The sequence below is a fragment of the Balaenoptera borealis genome, assembly GCF_965194805.1.
Source record: "Balaenoptera borealis genome assembly, chromosome: 15".
NCBI classification, from domain to species: Eukaryota; Metazoa; Chordata; class Mammalia; order Artiodactyla; family Balaenopteridae; genus Balaenoptera; species Balaenoptera borealis.
In genome coordinates, this window is record NC_138871.1 from 27,021,911 (window position 1) to 27,040,656 (window position 18,746).

General features: G+C 48.5%; 1 protein-coding gene across 8 annotated transcripts in view; it reads left to right on the forward strand.

Moving 5' to 3' along the window:
- SLC4A5 (solute carrier family 4 member 5) overlaps window positions 1–18,746 on the forward strand; it is a 145,857-nt gene that overhangs the window by 54,569 nt on the left and 72,542 nt on the right. For all 8 annotated transcript variants that reach the window (XR_014234722.1, XM_082356562.1, XM_082356560.1 and 5 more), the window contains 2 exons: window positions 871–1,041; window positions 14,478–14,607. Coding sequence is in view for 7 of the 8 variants with exons in the window: in XM_082356562.1 (XP_082212688.1) it covers window positions 871–1,041; window positions 14,478–14,607 (301 nt within the window). In the remaining variant the exon portion in view is untranslated. The remainder of the gene's footprint in view (window positions 1–870; window positions 1,042–14,477; window positions 14,608–18,746) is intronic.

Sequence of the window (18,746 nt, forward strand, 5' to 3'; positions counted from 1 at the left end):
AGTCATTTTGCAGATATATGTATATCAAATCATTATGTTGTACACCTTAAATTAATACAATATTATATGTCAATCACATCCCAAGTTAAAAAAATAATAGGGGAAACTGGAGGTGGCATATGGTAGGGTACATGGAACTTCATGTACTATCTGCTCAATTATTCTGTAAATCTAAAATTGTACTAAGAAAACTATTAATTATTTTTAAAATTGTTGACCAACTCAAGACAATACAGATGAGAGACTGGTGGCAGAATGTCCTTCCTGAGGTCTGAGGGAATTCTAGCTGCCTCTTTGTGCACAGAGTTAGTGGTGGATTTACATACCAGCCAGGGTTCTTAGTGGAATTCTGAATTAGGGTTCTTGGTAGCTCTAGTTCTTGAAAATTCTAGTTTACAAAACCAGCTTTGAGAAATCCTTAATAACTCACTTCTCTGATGAGTAGTAGTTCACATAGTCCCTGGTTGTTAGTAAAAATGGCCCTTGATGGAAATGCATATGACTTTCCCATAACAATTGAAGCCGGGGCTTGGCATTTTGAACTAAATCTGTGACCCACAGAGGGCCTCTCTCCTGGACCACGTGTCATAAACCATATGTGTTTATTGCTGCTCTGGACTAGCAAGAATGGGGAGATGGGAGTTCTGCTCATTCTGACAGAATTCTAACTATAGGGCCAAGGGTCTCCCTTCCAGCAACTGGGGAGTTGGTTCAGAGTTGGAATTCTATCAAGCCCAGTGGCCCCGTCCAGGAATCCTATGTCTTCTGATCTTCTTCAGTGGCCTCAGCTCTTTGTAACTGGAAAATATTAAGGAGAAATGCCAATTTTCAGTAACTCTACCTACCTTCTCTTTTATTCTGTGCCGACAGACTGCCGTTCCATCCACATTGGGCTTTCAGTCCCCAGTTACCCTCACAGGAAAAGAGACCAGAAGGGACATCTTTCAGGCCTGCAAAAGGTCCGCTGGGGCTTGCGGCCAGACAAGCCGCAGCAGGGGCTGGCCAGTGCCGGCAGCACTGTGGATCATGTCAGCAGGACACGTGAGTTCTTGAGGGGACCATTCTGGGGAGCCATCGGCTGGGTGGTCCAGATGGGGCAGGGCAGGGCAGGGCAGGGGGATTCTCTGGAGAATGTGAGGAACGCCCCATGTTGCTCAGGCCTCTCAGTCCCCTCTGCTCTGCTGCCACGGCAGACCAGCCTCTCTGCTCAGGGATGCCTTTAGTCAGGCTGAGCCCCTGTCCCTCTCTGGTGACTTTGAGACCTCTGCTCTGATCCATTCTGCCTTGATTTCACAGTTTAATTCTCAGAATTATTTCCTGTTTCCAAATTCCTAGGGGCCACACAGCCGTTGCCTGAAGAGCCAATAACAAACGTGAGAGTCTGGCGTGAGGTGTTGTGCTCAGTAAACTGAATTCCTTATTGCATTCCCTCCACCCTCGCTCTTCACCTGAGCTTGAAGGAATGGTCTGGAATTGTCTGGGCACCCTGCTCCTCAGCTTGCAGAGTCCTGGAGGCTTTCTCCCAGGTCAGCAGAGTCCCTGCGGCCTTCCTCTGCTGTTGAGGAAATCAGTTCTGGGCTGGTTAAAAATCAGTCTTTTGTTCCTTCCTGTGGAAAGAAAAGTATCAATCTTAAGAGGAGTGAAAAGATTAGAGCACAACTGTGACATTTTATCCTTTTGAGCCTTCGCTGTTTCTAGGGACATGATTTCACCTGCAGCGTATCCCAAATCTGCGTAATAAATGGTACCTAATTGGTTTCTACTATATAGTTCCACTGTCTTGAGCAAGGCAAAATGAGTTATTTTACCATCTAAACCTTCAAAAGAACGTCAGAGGCAGTAACAGCCTCTTAACATTACTGTAGGAGACCTGACATACACGCTTGCGAAGGCCATCTGAGTCACCCCCAACCCTGCACTGCCCTGAACAACTGCTGTCATTGGCACCAAGTCTACCAAGGCCTGTGACTTTTCCAAAGTAAATGTGCCTATGTGGGAGAGGGGTTAATGGGGAGTCCTTTGGAGGTGTCTAGTTTAAGAGATAAGCTTTGATTAAAATATGCATGTGCACACATACACACAAACATGCACACACAGGCTTGTGCACACATACATGTTCAGGGGTAGACATATCAGAGACCCAAAGGAGGGCAAGCCTGGTGGGAAGGCCTGCTCCCCATGTTGGATCTGGATGCCTCCCACTCACTCTCTGGGGCATTCTCCTGTCACCCCACCACATTCAGAGATGGAATCACCCTTCCAAAGTTGAGTCTGCTGGATCCTTCCTGAGTCAGGGAAGAGGAAAGTGGGTTAGAGCTGGTGCTCTCTGATCGAAGGGTTTGGAGGAGGTCTAATAAGTGGTATTTGTTGATGCAACATGGTGCATCACAGAAGTGGTCATGGGTGGTGGATTTTATGTTGTTTTGGTGGTTTCTGGTTAAGGGGACACTGGTTTTAACTGGAAACCAAAGGGGAGGGAATGGAGAATCCTTTGGTACATTTGCACATTCAGTTCATTCTCTTCACAGCCTGCTATTCCCAGGCACGTCACATGGCATGGCTGTGCAACAGGGGAGAGAATGGGAGGGCCTAGGAGGACAGGAAATTTCAGGCCATGTCTTTCAAGCGGGAGTAAAGTAAGAACCCCTTTTAAAGGGAAAAGGGGTTGTGGACCCATGAAAATGCATTTGTGCATTTGTAGAGCCCCAGGGGACCGTAAAAATCCCAGTTTGAGAAATAATATCTTAATTAAGGTTTTATTCCATAAAAGTATCTTACATTTTTGAATTATAACAACAGAAAAGTTTCGCCCTTATATCTAATGAAAGAAATCTTTTTAAGATTATCATCAAAATGGAAACATGAAATTAAAAAATTCTAATAGATCCCACCTACCCCTAAGAATACTTTCCAGACCACAGTTCCAGACTTGCTGACTTAAGGGAGCCACAAAGCCTGCTAGCGAAGTCAACAGCCACCGTGAGTTTTCTGTAGCCCATGGGGGCTGAGCTTGTTCCGGCCATTCTCTTAGGGGTGGTAGAGGTTCACCCCTCAGTCCTTCACTTCTTTCAAACCAAACAGGGCGTTGTGTGTATGATGCAAATATAAACCCTGCTCCACCACATCCCAGCGTCAGTAACAATGACCCGAGGAAGGGAAAACAAAACAGTGCCCAAGTAATTTTACTGCATCATCTGGATAATTGCCTGAATCTGCCACTTTTCTTTGCTGTAGGGCAACTGACCACATATGTTTTCCCTCTCTGAGTGTCCTGTCTATTCTATGAATCCATTCAGACAGCCCAGGCAGGCGGTCTAGCTGAGCACAAAGTCCAAGTGGGACCTAGCTCTACAGAAGAGGGGAATCATGCAGAATGGACGGTGTGGGTGCTGGCCAGGCAGGTGGCTAGACAGAGCTAGGCCTGAGAGTAAAGCAGGCTGTGCAGATGAAGGATTGACAGGTGACTCCTTTAGTTCCTGCCTCACAAAACAATGACAAGAATTCGTACCATGAAATGGTATGTCACTGTAATTTTGTTAACTAAATGTATAGTGTTAATAAAAAGGAGATATTATTATCCCCATCTTCAGATTGGGAAATCAAGGTTTGAAGAGATGTAGTGTGATACAGCGGTAATCAGTGAAACTAGAATTTGAAAACAAGTCTGTAGACTCTAAAACCTGTGTGTGCCCCTTCCACTACACTACTGTCCTTTGTAAGTTATCACTGGTCAGTCACCATGTTGGATATGGGCTGAGAATTACGTCCTTTTAAGCAGCCAAATTGCCTTATGATGACAGGGATAGGTAGGTAGTAGTTATACCATAATATGATACGCCATAGCAGTTGGATTGTTTATCCCCCTACTCCTTACCACCCCTTCCTCCAATATGAATATAATTTAGGAAGTCAGTACTTAGCAGCAAATCAATTTTGACTCCAGCAGAGCATGTATAGGGAATAGAACCATCAAGCTGTGGTGAGAATCAGCAAGCGCCATGCTTCCTTCCCTGGAAAGAATGCATTTTCTGGCTCTGAGAACCTCTTGAGAGCTATTAGGAGCAAGAGGGTGAAGAGCAGCTGTAGAAATATGGCTGCCCTTTGGCGTTTCTTGGCTGGTGCTAAGAACCGGAGCCAAGATCTAAGAGGAACGAGACCGACCAAGCCCAACCTGGTGTGTAGGCACTGGGGTCTCAGTGCCTTCATCTGTAGAGTGAAAGATTGTTGTAGGGTGACCAACTGTTTCAGTTTAACTGGGATGGAGGGCTTTCCCAGGACATGGGACGTGGGACTGTCAGTGCTAAAACCGGTCAGTCCGAAGCAAACTGGGATGTTGGTCACACTAAGTTGTGAGCTCCTAGATGAAATATAAACAGACATGAAGTATTTCGCATGGTGCACAGTGCATGACAGGCACTTGACATATGTTACTTCAACTGATCTATGTTAACCCAATTTAAAAGCACTCCTTGGTCTTCCCTCGTGGCGCAGTGGTTAAGACTCTGCCTGCCAATGCAGGGGACACGGGTTTGAGCCCTGCTCTGGGAAGATCCCACATGCCGCAGAGCAACTAAGCCCGTGCACCACAACTACTGAGCCTGCGCTCTAGAGCCCACGAGCCACAACTACTGAGCCCACGTGCCACATCTACTGAAACCTGCATGCCTAGAGCCTGTGCTCTGCAACAAGAGAAGCCATCACAATGAGAAGCCTGCACACCACAATGAAGAGTAGCCCCCGCTCACCGCAACTAGAGAAAGCCTCTGCGCAGCAAAGAAGACCCAACACAACCAAAAATAAATAAATAAAAAAATAAAAGCACTCCTTTACGAGTGGACATCTGGTTTGGCTGCCGTCATTCGTACTGAGAAGCTTATGAGATCCTTCTGGTGGGAGGGGTGTGAAAAAGTGTTAAGGTCTTCTTCTACTTGCCAAGTATTGAACAACTCTAGGGTCATTAAAAGATCAAAACCACCCCAAGATGAGCAGTAAGGGAGAGAAAGGCTATTTTTTAGCCAGGTGTTTGAGCCTTATATGGTTCCAAAGGCTTTAGATTTCATGGGGTCTTTCTTTCCCATTTCTATTTACTTATTTGTTTGTTTATTTTTGGCTGCATTCGGTCTTCGTTGCTGCACACGGGCTTTCTCTAGTTGCGGCAAGCAGGGGCTACTCTTCGTTGCGGTGTGCGGACTTCTCATTGCAGTGGCTTCTCTTGTTGCGGAGCACAGGCTCTAGGCACGCGGGCTTCAGTAGTTGTGGCTCACGGGCTTAGTTGCTCCGCGGCATGTAGATCTTCCCGGACCAGGGCTCGAACCCGTGTCCCCTGCATTGGCAGGTGGATTCTTAACCACTGCGCCAACAAGGAAGTCCCTCTTTCCCATTTCTGATGAGGAAAGAGCAAGCGTTGGGACAGAAGACAAATTTACCTCTAAAGCATCTGCTCCACTAAGGAGCTCCTGAGACAGGCTGTGTTTGCAACGTAGGAGCAAAGACAATTGGATTTCTTTTAGAGTTCGAAGCTTTAAAATGAGGTGGTTTCCTCTGTCTACTTTACCAACTTGTTTCTGGGAAGGAGTGGTAAAGAGAGGAGCAGAGACAAAGGGGAACAGGAGGGAGGAAAGGGGGAAAGAATATCATCCTAGGCCTTTTAGGCACGCCCCACCCCGGTGTGTGTGTGGAGGGGGAGGTTGGGCAGACAGGAAGGCAAATTCAAAATTCCCAGAGGAAGCCTGTATTTGCTCTTCCTCTCTTCTTGCCCTTGACATCTTAAAACCTGGATTTCCTGGAATTATCAACATAGACAGCATTCAAACAAACAAAAGCAGAAACAAACAAAAACCCCTTTTGGAAGAGAATCCTGAGTTAGTGACCTTAAGACCTTAAGGGGAAATTAGGGTTTAAAGCTCAGTTTGCAAGTGAACCAATGAAAGATCTAATAAATACAAAGTGATTATAACCCATATATGTTAGCTGGATTTACCTTATTCCTTGAGAGTTAGTGTCCTCACCTCTGCCTAAATTTCTGTGAACTTCCAGCGGCTTCCAGTCTCAGTATCACTGTAGCTCCAAGTCCTGCCTGCTGGGCTCACAGTCTCGCTGTGTCTCACCTCCTGTACCTCTGCCCTCACCTCCAGCTCCAGCTCAGGCATGGGGTTCAGTCCTCCTTTGGTCTACCCTAGATTGGTCACATACCACATACAAGTGAGCAGCAGGCTTTCTTGAAGTTAAGAACCAGGGAGCAGTTTTACCTTGCAGAGATACACAATTTTTAAAGTGAGAGACTAGATATCCCCTTTCTTTAAAATCCCCTGGTCACAGGAAATTTCCTATTGGCCACTTTTCTCTGAAGTTTCAGCCTCCTACCATATTGGCAACTCCCACCTCACCCCCACTCCCCCTCGCCAGTTCCGTCACATCTCCTGCTTCTCAGTTTTCAGCCACCCCCCAGCTTCTCCCCTCCCTCCCAACACATACACTCACTCCCCTCCCTTTCAGTCACATCAATTTCCCTCTGCCTACCTTAGCTCAACACCCATTTTTTTTTTTTTTCAGTTTGTTTTATTTATTTCAATTGTTGTTTGCTGTCCACAGGCCTGGTTCTTTAAAAGACTGAAAAGGCCCCACTCATATGATACACAAGCTTCTTGCAGATTTCAAGGTCAACACCCATTTTTGCACAGCTAAAGACACACAATGTGTTGAGCTAAACACAAAGGCCATCGCCTCTAAGTCTAGCCCTTTAGCTAGACTTAACATTCTTTTATAACACTTACACTTGCAGTTCTTGAGAAGGTATACAGAAGAAAATCTCCATACCCTAGAATTTCATATAAGGGAGACTCATGATTAAGATGGTAATTTGATCACAAGTATCAGAAACCTACTTGAGCTGTCTTGAGCAAGGAGGGAGTGAGGGGGTGGGGGGAGAGAGAGTTAGTTTATACTGTAAGAGCAAAGGAGTTTCTCACAGTCCCTAAAGAACAACCAACCAGGCTCAGCAGGAGGATGGACACCCTCTCAGTCCCCTCTCTGGGACTCATGGCCTTCCCCCTGCTTCTCCTGTAAGTCTGCTTTATTCCTCTCTCTCTGTAGCCTTTTCTGCCTCTCTGTGCCCTCAGCTTCCATTTTACATGCTCCTTCTCTCAGAAACCGTCAGGAAACGCCCAGCTATCTCAGAAACCGAATTCAGAATTTCCAGGCTTGAGTCAGGTGTCTGATTAACTGTTCCTGGTCCAATTAACCATGGCGAAGGGGCACAGGTCAAGCATTCCACAAACACGGCCACCAAAGAGTCATCCTCTGGGTAGGGGACTGTATGGGCCGGCAGACAACCCCAAAGCTACTGACGACAGGATGGATTCCCATAAACACTACAAGTCCGCAGATTCTCTCCTCTTCCTTCCCAGAGAGCATTATGGACTGCTTTCTAGAAAAAAACCCCTTACTGACCATGAAACTATGACTTGGAGTCTTCCAGTCCCCTCTTGAAAACCACCTCAAATGACTGCAAGCATGACTTCGGAGCCCTCAGTTTCTGTCTCTCCCACTCCCCAGTACTTGGGGACCTTGAGCTTGGTCCCCTACCCAGCTCCATTTCCTTGTTGTTGCTGAGGCTAGTCCCAGCTGCTATACTCATGAGTGTTAAGCAGTGAAATTCACCTAGCAAATATTTAGAGTGTCCATGCTGTGAGCTGCGAGAGAGCACCTCTGAAAGCAATCAGAACTGAGGACCCTAGGTCCAAGCCCTCATGCTGACTTCCTGGTGGTGCTAAACGCCTCCTGGTCCTTCTAGGAGTTGAAGACTTGCAGGTTGCAGGCCACACGGTGATTTTGTGCTTTGCTCAACTAATGACTGGACAGGTGCCCCCCTCCCTGCCCCCAGTAAAAGCACGATTCTGTGTGCGTCTGTTCGTGTGTTTCCTGAAGCTTGCTCCTGCCAAGGTTAGGTTTCTCCCAGAAACTGCTGGTTGAGTCCATACCTCCAGTTGGGCCATCGCTATGTGATTCTTGCTGTGAGCTATCAAGGGACTATTATCTGTGGCCTTTCTCATTTGCAGATTAACTTGCGTGAAGGGCCCGCAGTGCATTAGAGATGCACTGAGGCCCTGATGCAGGAACCCAGCTCACAGAGCTAGGCTTCTGTGGGCCCGAGGGAAGGGAGGGGCCTCAGGGTGGAGTGGGAGGGGTAGAACAGGTATTTAGAAGCTGAAAAGGATTGAGCCCTTGGAATGTTTAAAAGGGTTATTAGGGAGGAAAGTGTCAGACCTGTTGGCAACATCAATCATAGCGATATTTACTGGGTAACTGGCATATGCCAAGCACTGTGCCAACCACGTCACATATATCATCTCATTTAATGGCCACCACAATCCAGTAAAGCAGGTGTGATTATAGCCACTTTATAGATGGAGAAACTAAGGCTAAGATTGCTTAATGCCTTGCCAAAATCCCACTGCTAGTAATTACCAGAGTCGGGAGTTGAACGTAGGTCTGGGCTCTTAAAGCACCACACGAGTAAAGAGAATCCTCTGGCGCCCTTGGTGATCTCTCTCTGGGTGTTCCTCTGGGATTTCGAGGTCACCCACAGCCCCTGACTCAGGGCAGCGTGCAGGGTCTGCCCCGTGGTGCTCAGGAAGAAATGGGCCGACTTCAGCCACAGTGCGGTACGAGCTGTAGAGCCTGGGACCTTTAGAGGGGCCCATCTACTCACTGCCCTGCCCTGCTAAGGAGCCCACCAAAGCAGGAAGTCCTTGGTGGGGGCCCCGCACCTAAATACACAGCCCTGACCCTCTGCTGCTATGTTCTCAGCTTTAAAGTGGGTACACTTGATCCTTGAGCCTCAGGCATGAAGACATGGTAAGGGAGCGCAGGGCAGTGCAGGGTGAGGGCGTCAGCAGACTGCTGTCCTAACCTGGGGCCTGGTGGGGCCTTCTGTGCTGTAAACTAGGTCTCAGATTTCTCATCCTCTCACCCTCTCATCCATCGCTAAGCTCTCTCCCAGCTCTGAGACTTAGTGAATTCAGGGTTCAGAGCTCCTTGGAGCAGCAGCCACTCATGACCTCTAATCAACCTTGGCACACTGTAAGTATTCAGTAAGCACTTGTTGAACCAAACCCAGGAGATTAGGAGTTTCTTAGCAGAGCAAAATAATTCCCCAGGAGGGCTCAGCACACACCCTGAAGTGACCCGTTCCCACTGTCCATGGGCTCTCGGAAAATGCCCACTGAGTGATAGTTGGCATTTTGTCTTCGAAGCGGACTAAGAGGGGAAGGGTCAGGAGTTTGGGTTTAAAGTTGGGGAAGGAGAGAAGCCAGCTGCATGGAATATTACTGACCAAGCGTGGTTGCTGCGGAACATGAGACCCCCCCCCAGCACCTCTCCCCCTACAACTCCACCTCCACCCTGGGGCTGTGCGGCTGAGAGAATCCACGGGCCAGGACAGGCCCTGCTCTAGCTGGCTCAGCTGCAGCCAAGGCCCTTTAGGAGGCCCCGGGGAGTCTCAAGGAAAATCCTACCTTTGCCTCTATAAAGGGGACTGAGGAGAGGTGCCTGGGCTCCCCTTGGGCCCCCGGCTCGGCAGGAAGGGCCCATGGGGGAGGGGGAAAGGGGCAGTTCTGCCAGTCCTCTCGAGCCTGCAGCTGCCACCCCCTGCTGCTGTGGACACCCGGCTGCCCCGGCCACAGAGCCCTTCTCTCCCCACCGCGCCTGAGAACCTGAGAGCTCTCTCTCCCTCTCCCCCCTGCCTTTCTCTCTCTCTCTCTCTCTCTCACACACACACACACACACACACACACACACACACACACACAATTCTCTTATACTCACAGTATCTTTAATTCACTCTCAATATTTTTTCCTCTCATGCTTACTACATCTTCTCACATACAACCCTCTCTCCACTTCCCCAGTCTTTCATACATTCCTTTTCTCTCCCCCCCACCCCCTCCCCCTCTCCCTCTCTTTCCCTCTCCCTCTTCTCCTCTCCCCACACCTCCCCTGGTGCTTAACTGGAAACAAAAGTGAGTTTGTTGTGCCCTGCTGGTGGGGAAGAGGACGTGTGAAGGCAGCAGCCAGGGTGGCAGCAGCAGAAACAGGCTGGGGCCAGAGGCAGTGTCCACAGCCGGAGACCCCAGCGCTCAGCTACTCCAGGGAGCAGGTAATGCCCCAGACAGGGCTGGTTCAGGCATCCCCCTCTCTGTCGGGTCTCATCATTTCATGACTGTTCCATTTATTTGCCTTCTTATTTGGCCTTGAAGGCAGAAGGGGATTGCAGATTTAGGGAATGGTAGGCACAAAAGGTCCAAGGAGTGATGTGCTCTCCTCTTCAGAGAACTGTGTGTGGTCTGATGTGGCTGGGGTCCACAGTGTCTGGGCTTAAGGATGGCTGGTGTCCAGGGTGGCTGGGGTCCAGGGTACCTGCGGTCCAGAGTATCCGGGGTCCAGGGTGGCTGGAGTCTGGGGTGTCTGGATGAGGAACATGACAGAACCTACCAGGGCAGGTTAGGGCCAGATCATGAGGGATGTTTTGAGCCATGTCATAGACCCTAGGCTTTAGGTAATAGGGAGCTATTGACTGTTTTTCACCTGGAGAGTAACATGACCAAATCTGTATTTTAAAAGAGTAGCTCTTGAACTCTGATCTTATGGAGAATTGGTGTGCCGTCTCAGAATCAAGCAGTCATAGTCTTCTCCCAGTTTAAGGAAAAAATAAGGTTATTTGTTCAATTGTTAAATTTTCATCTGTAAAATTTCCTTAAACCTTTGACGTCTGCTAGCAAGTGTCAATAATCAATAAGTCAATAAAAAGGACTAAGTTTAAAGTAGTAGAAAAATTCGGAAATAAAAATCCATTTAAATAAATGCAGTCCATTGAGCTATATACAGATAAATTGGTAGTATTCTCTGCTAGTAAAATTATTTCTAACTTATATGCACAATATTTTATGGTGCTGTTCAAAGAGCACCATGACTCCCAGGAGTTTGCCATGTGAACACGTTTGAAATGTCTTAAAGCAAACTCTGCTGCTACATAGGGAATGGGATGGATGGGGCAATCAGAGCCCGTGAGAGCAGTAGGTGGCTCCTGCGATGATAAGAGTAGGAGATAATGAGAACCTGAACAAAGGTGGTGGCAATGGTGGGAAAAAGGGAGAGAGCTAAAAAATAGTCAGGAAGTGAGTGGAAGACGTTAGTGTCTGATTGCACATGGATGATGAGAGAGAAGGAAGCTTCAGGAGTGAGCCCCACATTTCTCCTCTGGATGGCTGGGTAGCCAGGAGCACTATTAATCAAAACAGAGGAGGGCAAGTTTGGGGTGTCGGAAGACGGGAGGCAGGGCTGCTTTGAATATGTTGAGACTGACTCGAGAAGGCTGGAGAACTCCCAGATGGAGCAGTCCAGCTGGCAGTCGGAAATGCTCAGTAAGTCAGGACCTAGAGACACGGGTGACCTCGGCTATAGGGTGACACCAAAAAGAACATGAGGTGGTCCAGTAGGGGGGTAGAAAGAGAGGAGACAAGAAGGCCAAGGAGGAATCCTGGGGAAGATCAAGATTTAAGTGAGACATGCAAGCAGGGCCAGGGAAGGACGCTGAGAAGGAGTCCTCAAAGAGATAGGAAAAAATATCAAGAAAGTGCTATCTTATGAGAACCAAGAGCATTTCAGTTCAGAGGGACCAGTCAGCACCACCCATGTCCCAGAGAGATAAGCCAGACCATAGCTTCACAGTGTGGTAGGTTTGATTGATTTTATTGACTTATTGATTTGGGAATAGAACAACAAGAGAGATCTGAGAGCAGGGTTGTAAACTTGGGTGCTTAGCATAAATGAGATTAGCAGGGTAATAATAGGGAGTAGTGGGGACTGTGGCAAACTAAAATGCATATTCTCATCCATCACTCAGCTCTAATTGAGTGTTGCCAGGTAGGAATATGGGCACTGTCATCAGAGTATCTGAATTTTCAAGAAAAGTCAGAAATCTAGATTTTTATATGCAATCTCATAATTCTTTGTATTAGCAACAATTTCAAAAACTTTTATACTCTATGAGGGCTGAATTAAACACATCTTTGAGCTGCCAGTTTAAAATCTCTGCCTTAGTCAATGTCCTTAGTGTGGTGGGGATGAATCAGTTGCAGCAGGTTGGGAAGTGATTAGGTAAGGAGGAAGTGGAGACAGCGAGTGTAGACCTCCCCTTCAATAAGTTGAGGAGAGAGAAGGGAAAAGGAGAGCAGCAGAGCTTAGAAGGCAGGCAGGATCAGGGGAAGGTGCTTCATGGTAGGAAGAGCTGTTTATCGGTTGAGAGAGAGGGTGGAGGGAGAGAAGTTGAAGACCCAGGTAAGGAAAGGCTGGTTGACGAAATAAGGATCCAGTAGAAGGGAATAGACGGAGCCAGAGATAGGCTAGAGGAAGAACTCTTGTTCAGAGATAGACTGCAGCAGTGGTAAGGACACAGAAGGACTGGAAAGGAGGAAGTTGATAGATTTCATGCCTGGAGGTCTTATTTTCTTGGTGGTGTGGGATAAGAGATAGGTCAAGAGGCTTGCAGAGAGGAGCAAAGGTTAGTGGTGGCATCGAGGAACATGGGAAAGGGCGTGCAAGGGTGAGTGGAAGTGGCTGTACTTCTGAGACCTGTTAACAGTGGAAACCCCCCATTTGTACAGCTGGGTGGTTTTCTCCAGAGGGGCTCATGAGCCTGGGTGCTAAGCTTGGTGGCAAGGGGGATTGGCACCTGTTATACTCCAGGCCCTGTGTCACGTGTGTTATTCTCCTTACCTGATTTATTGGGACAATAACCCTCCTTACCTGATTTATTGGGACAAGACACCCAGAAGGTTATTGAATTCACTGAATTCACTCATGAGTAAGTAGCAACTCTGAGATTCATACCCACGTCTAGCTGGATTGAAAGCCTAGTGTGTGCCTTGTATCCACCGTACCACCATACCACACTGCCTCTCCCTGCACCCCAGGACACATTTGAAGAGGTGAAGATCGGGCCAGTGAATTCTTGTTTGGGCATCAGCTGCCTGGTTTTCTTGGGAAGTCAAGGAGTAAGAGAGTGGAGACTGTGATGAGAAGGGTAGTTGAAATTATTGACCATTGGGAGTCCATGGAGAAATAAGTGAAGGCCAAAGGGATGATAAACTGAGGGGATAGAGAGGCTTGGAGGAAGAGGAAGACTTGATGAAGCCTAAAGACAGTCAGTGAGAGATTGAACCAGGGCAGGGACAATGGGATTGGTGAGGAAGGAGAGTATTCTCGAAAACTTTTAATGTGGGAGTGGAGGTGAGAGAAAGAGGTGAGGTGAGAATGATGCCAGGGTGTCTAGCCTGTGCGGTTGGGTGGACAGTTATGCCTCTAACCAAGGCATTCAATGTTGTGTGAGACCTCTCTCCCTCTGGCCCACCATGCCCTAGACACACTAACCAGCACACTCCACCTCAGGTCTTTGGCACACTGGTAGCACCCTTCTTCCAGATATGCAGAAGTGGCTCATTCTCATTTTTCAAGTTCCAATTCAAATACGCCCTCCTCAGAGAGGCCTTTTTTGACCATGCTATCTAATATAGCTCCGTGGTCTTTTTTTTTTCTTTTCAGAACACTTATTACTACTTATCACTGAAATGATTTTTTATGGATTTGTTTACTTGTTTATTGTCTGTATCTGCCACTGGAGAGGCTCAAGACATCAAGAACATATGGGCCTCCTTCACAGCTTTGTTTCCCTACACCTAGACCAATGCCTGGCACATAGTAGGCATTCATTAAATATTGAGTGAGAGAAAGAAGGAAGAGAGGGAGGGAGGGAGGGAGGAGGGAGGGAGGAAGAAAGGGAGGAGGGGAGGGAGAGAGGCAAGGAGGGAAGGCAGGAGAAGGATGTTTGGGGAAGAGTACGTGTTCCGTGTCAGAATGCTGACTTGAGGTGCCTGAGAGACACCCAGAAGGCAACATCCCCTGGGCAGTTGGAAAGCAGACTGGGAGCTCAGGGATAGACTGTTACGTTGCGCATGAAGAAAGTGGGCCCACGTGCCACACTGGTACAAGCACATCCTTTCACATGTCTGATTGCCCCTTCAAGGCCAATGCTGGGAGTTGACTGTGTGGAGTCCAGTGGAAAAGGGATCCCTCTGGGTATGTTATGCTGAAGTTGGGACAGAGTTTTTCTCCCCTCACTTATTTGTTCTGTTCCCTGTCCTTGCTGCTGCCCTGGCTTTGGCCATTTCCCATCTTTCTTCAGTGTCAGCTACAAGACCCAGGAGTCTGAATACAGACTAAATCCTTTCATGTCTTTTATCTCGAAGAATATCCTACCCACATCCAATCCACAGAAACTTGAGTCTAGCTTTGCCCAGAGGGTGGACTTCGTTTTACTGAATTAGGAAATACTTTGCCCTTGCACTTGGCTCCTGCTCCATTTCAGTTGGCCTCTACCTCCCATGGGGCACTCAGCAGAACCTGCTGCCCTCCTTTTGCAGGGTCTCCAGCTGCTGAGCAGCTCCAGGACATCCTGGGGGAGGAAGATGAGGCTCCCAACCCCACCCTCTTCACAGAGATGGACACTCTGCAGCACGACGGAGACCAGATGGAGTGGAAGGAGTCGGCCAGGTGAGGCAGAACCCCGGAGAGAGGTAGAGGGGGCTTTCCACTGCAGTCTGCCTGGGCCCAGCCTGAGCTGACCAGTGGCACCTCATACCTTGAGTTCTACTAGGGCGCTTCCTGGCCCCCAGAGACCCACCTACTTGCCTTCCTTGGTGTCCAGAACTGGGTTGGATGCTAAGGAGCAAACAGAAGCCTATGACTTTGTCTCATCCTCAGAGAAATGAAAATCCTGGTGGGAAAGTAGAACAGACACCCATGAAACCGTGAGAGAATAACACAAGGGCATATATCCTTTCATGTCAAGTGGTTCAAACTAAATGTTGTAGAAGGGAAAGCACCAAGCAGGCTGGGGCAGACAGGAGTGCTTCCTGGAGGAAGAAGAATGCGTGCCAGGAAAAACCCACTTGGGGAGCTCCAGTGAGCACTGAAGCAAAGGGATTTGGCAGAGTCTGGGGCAGGACAAGAAGAGCGTAGCTCTGGAGGCACACGTGGGGAGCAGAGAGAGCTGTGTATAGAGGGGCAGTAGAAGGAAGAGAAGAGCCGAAAGGCTGCAGGAGAACCACACGGTGAAGTCACGGGAGCCAAGGGAGAATCAGGGTAAGGAGTAGCGCTGGCCATACCCAGTGCCTGGGGCAGAGCAGCCTCTAAACTGAGCTGGACTGATCAGCAGCATCAAATGCTGCCAAGAGCTCAAGGAGAAGGCAGAATACAGTAGGGGCAGCAGGAGGGGCTGGTGAGAGGAGGAGGGACCCTGGGACAGAAGTTGAGAGTCTGCAAGCAGAGCATACCAATGTTTCTCAACCTTTTTTTGTATTAATGTCCCCCCCAAATTTTTAAATTTAAATTAACTTTGTTAAAATAGAATTAAATTTATTGCTAATGAGAGAAATGAAATGCTAAGAAATTAGATTTTGTCAGGTAGGTTTGAGCTTTGGAGTGCCACAAACCATTGTAATACCTTAAACTTTTTTGCTCTCCTGAGAACCAATTCTTGCCCCCCTTGGGGCTGATATTGCCGCCGTTGAGAATGCCTGAACTAACTGCCAGCTGTGCCCAAGGTGGCTTTGCCTGGGGGCCACCATGACACCCAGGACCTGGCAGCTGCCCCAATCACAGCCTGGGCCCCTTCCTTACCTACCAACCTCACTCACCTCAGTAGCTGTTCTGTAGAACGAAGTGCGGATTTAACATTCCCAAGCTTCCCCCTCCAATCTCTCCTGGAAAAAGAAAAAAAGAAAAAGAAAAAAGGCCATTGAGTGACTAGCAAATTCCTGCAGGCCTCAGAAGGAATGAATTCCTAGCCCCGTGGCTGGGCCCAATCCCTGTCTGGGAGCTGTGGAGCCTCTTCTTCTCAGACCATTCAATGAGCCCTTACTACTAACGCTAAGCAATTCGCAGGCTCATCTCATACAAGCTGCACTATGACCCTGAGGAGGCAGGAAATATTATTATCCTCATTTTATAGATGAGGATAGTTAGGGTTAGAGGGTCAAAGAGATGCAGGGTCAGAGCCTGCACGTCGCTGAGTCTGGATGCTAGCCCAGGGCTATCTGACTCTCCAACTTGGGTGCTTATGAACTTTGTCATGTTTTCCCCATTTTCTCAGCCACTTCTCTACCCTTCCTTCAACTTCCAGGGACTCTGTTTTGATTTCCATGGGAGGACATAAGTCTGGAGGGAATGCAACTGGTGTGAGAGATAAACGGCGACAGCCACAGAGCCCAGGACATCCATCCAGGGCTGATAAGAGAGGGGAGGACATTTCAAATGACCAGGTCCCAGTCTGTGCTACTGTGGCTTAATGCCTCTGAGGGGCTTGTACCTCCCTGGGCAAATGCCTTTCTTGTCCAAGGTGGGCATATAGAGAGAAGGAAAGTTGAGAAAGGTGTTCTCCAAGGCCCAGTAGGGGGAGGGTGACTTCTCCCCACCCTGGGCAAGGTGTGCATTCAGAATCCCTGGCAATAATTGCCAGGACCAGACTTTCCATGCGGGCCGATCATACGCACCCACAGAGCCCTTGCTGAGAAGGCCCCAGGGCTCTCAGAGACATGATTGTTGCCATAGACGAAATACCCAGTTTCTCTCTGAGTGTGGATGCATAGAGTCTTGCTCACTACAGACCCTGCAATGAAAGTGATAAACTGTAGATAATGATGTTTCTGGAAGAAGGCTCCTTTAAAATATAAAGGGGCCTGGGGTTACCATCTGCAAACCAGGGTGTTTCCCCACAAGGCAGGCTTTCCAAGGACAGCATTTGAGGAGACCTGGGAAGGGCCCCAGTATAACCCAAGTGGATCTCAAACCCATAGCGAGAGGAAAGTGGAGGCTGGAGGAAGTTAAACAGCTGAACCCAATTCCAGGTTGATGGAGAGAGGAGCATCTTGAGGGCCAGCTTTGAGCAGGAAGCAGTGGGGGGAGAGCCGCTCAGGCCTCCTTATCTCGAGCTCCTTTCTCCACCCCAGCCTCCTTTAATCTTCTCTCCAGCTCCCCCTGGCTGGTTTGCAGCTCACCGTTGGAGGTCTGAGCAGTAGGCCTCTGCAGAGGTCAGAGACAGGGTTTGGTTATCGGTGAGCAAGTCCGCCTTGGCCTGGACAGCTCTGCTGGGGGCTCCTCCTGGCAAACTGCATCAGTAGAGGTGCTCCGGGCCAGGCCTGTTTGGGGCCTGTCACCCCCACCAAAAAATGGGAAGCATTTCCCTCAGTGGACAGGCTGTGCCATCTACACCGGGAAGCCAGAGGTCTCGAAAGTTTCCAGAATCCAAGAATCGGCAAATCCTAGTGGGTTCTGGGCCTTCTTGGAATAACAGGAGAGAATGATAGGAGGCGGGAACAACCCCTCAAGTGGACACTCAGGCCCTGAGAGGGTTGCAGGTTTGTTCCCACATCAAAGAGATTGGGGGAGGGGACCTTTTAATAAAAGTATTTAATTTGTTGCGGGAGTGTTTGCTTTATTGAGTTAGGAGATTAACAGAGTGAAAATCTCAAATCCGAAAGGAATTTTCCCCGGCAGTGCTTTTCTGGGGGTTATTAGTTTGGGGGATGTTTTGGGCCCTTGGGTAAAGAATCACCACTGGACAGATTTAACTGGTTTTTTGAGCTCCACTGAGCCTGGCCCTTTGTGCATGAAGGGGGTTGTGTGTGCGGGCGTCATTTCTAATGTGATCAATGCTGGTAGGTCAGGCTGCTAATCAGATAGATTTTTATTAAATTTGTCTCTTTAGCGTTCCCGGGAGGGGAGTGCAGCTAGCTGTTTGCTGATACTGACCTTGCCTGAAGGGAGGCTTGGGTTGGGTGGCGTGGGATGGACCCCCTCACTGTGAGCAAACAATTTACCCATAATTCCATTGTCTCTCAAGCTTGAATCTGCCTGGTTGCTGGGGACAAAGGGAAGGAGAATGATCTGGGCTGGAAGCCAGCCAAGTGTGGAGGGGCTTTTGGGGTTACTCAGAAATAGAGCTTTGAGCCTTCCATGAATTCTGAAAGCAAACTCCAAATCCAAGCTGCCTCTGATCTCAACTCAGGGCAGACCAAAAGCGTGAACTTGCCGGAATGTTCTTATAAGACACATACGCTCTGAAAAGATTCCTGCCATGACCAGGAAAGGGCAGAAAGAGGGGCAGGAGAAGTAGGTTAGCTTAGTTGGGTCAGACCAGATCAGTACATTTTCAAAAGCCCCTCCACACATAGGCGGGGATGCTTTCTCACTCTGTACGTGATGGAAGAAGCCTGAACTTTGTCTCAACCCTGAAACTGTTCCTGCTTACTACCTTGTAGCATGTTCTCCTACCATCATTTTACCTCTTAGTCTGGGGCAGAAGATGCCCCAGCCCTCTGGTCTCACCACTCACCTGGGATCACCCTTATGGCGCCACAGCAGCCCTGTGTACGTAGAAAGCATAGCGGGGAGCTGAGAGTTCTTAGTATAGACATCAACAAACCTCACTCATTCATTCAACTACTATTTACCAAATGTTTACTGTCTGTAAGCCCTGAGCCAGGTGCTTAGAGATACAAAAAACATGGCAGATGCCATCCCTGCTCGCTCAGGCTCTCAGTCTAATGGGGCACAGAGGTAAATAACTAGATACTTGGTGATGAGTTTCTAAGAAAGCACAGTGTAGGGGCACTTAACCCAGACAGGAGGGA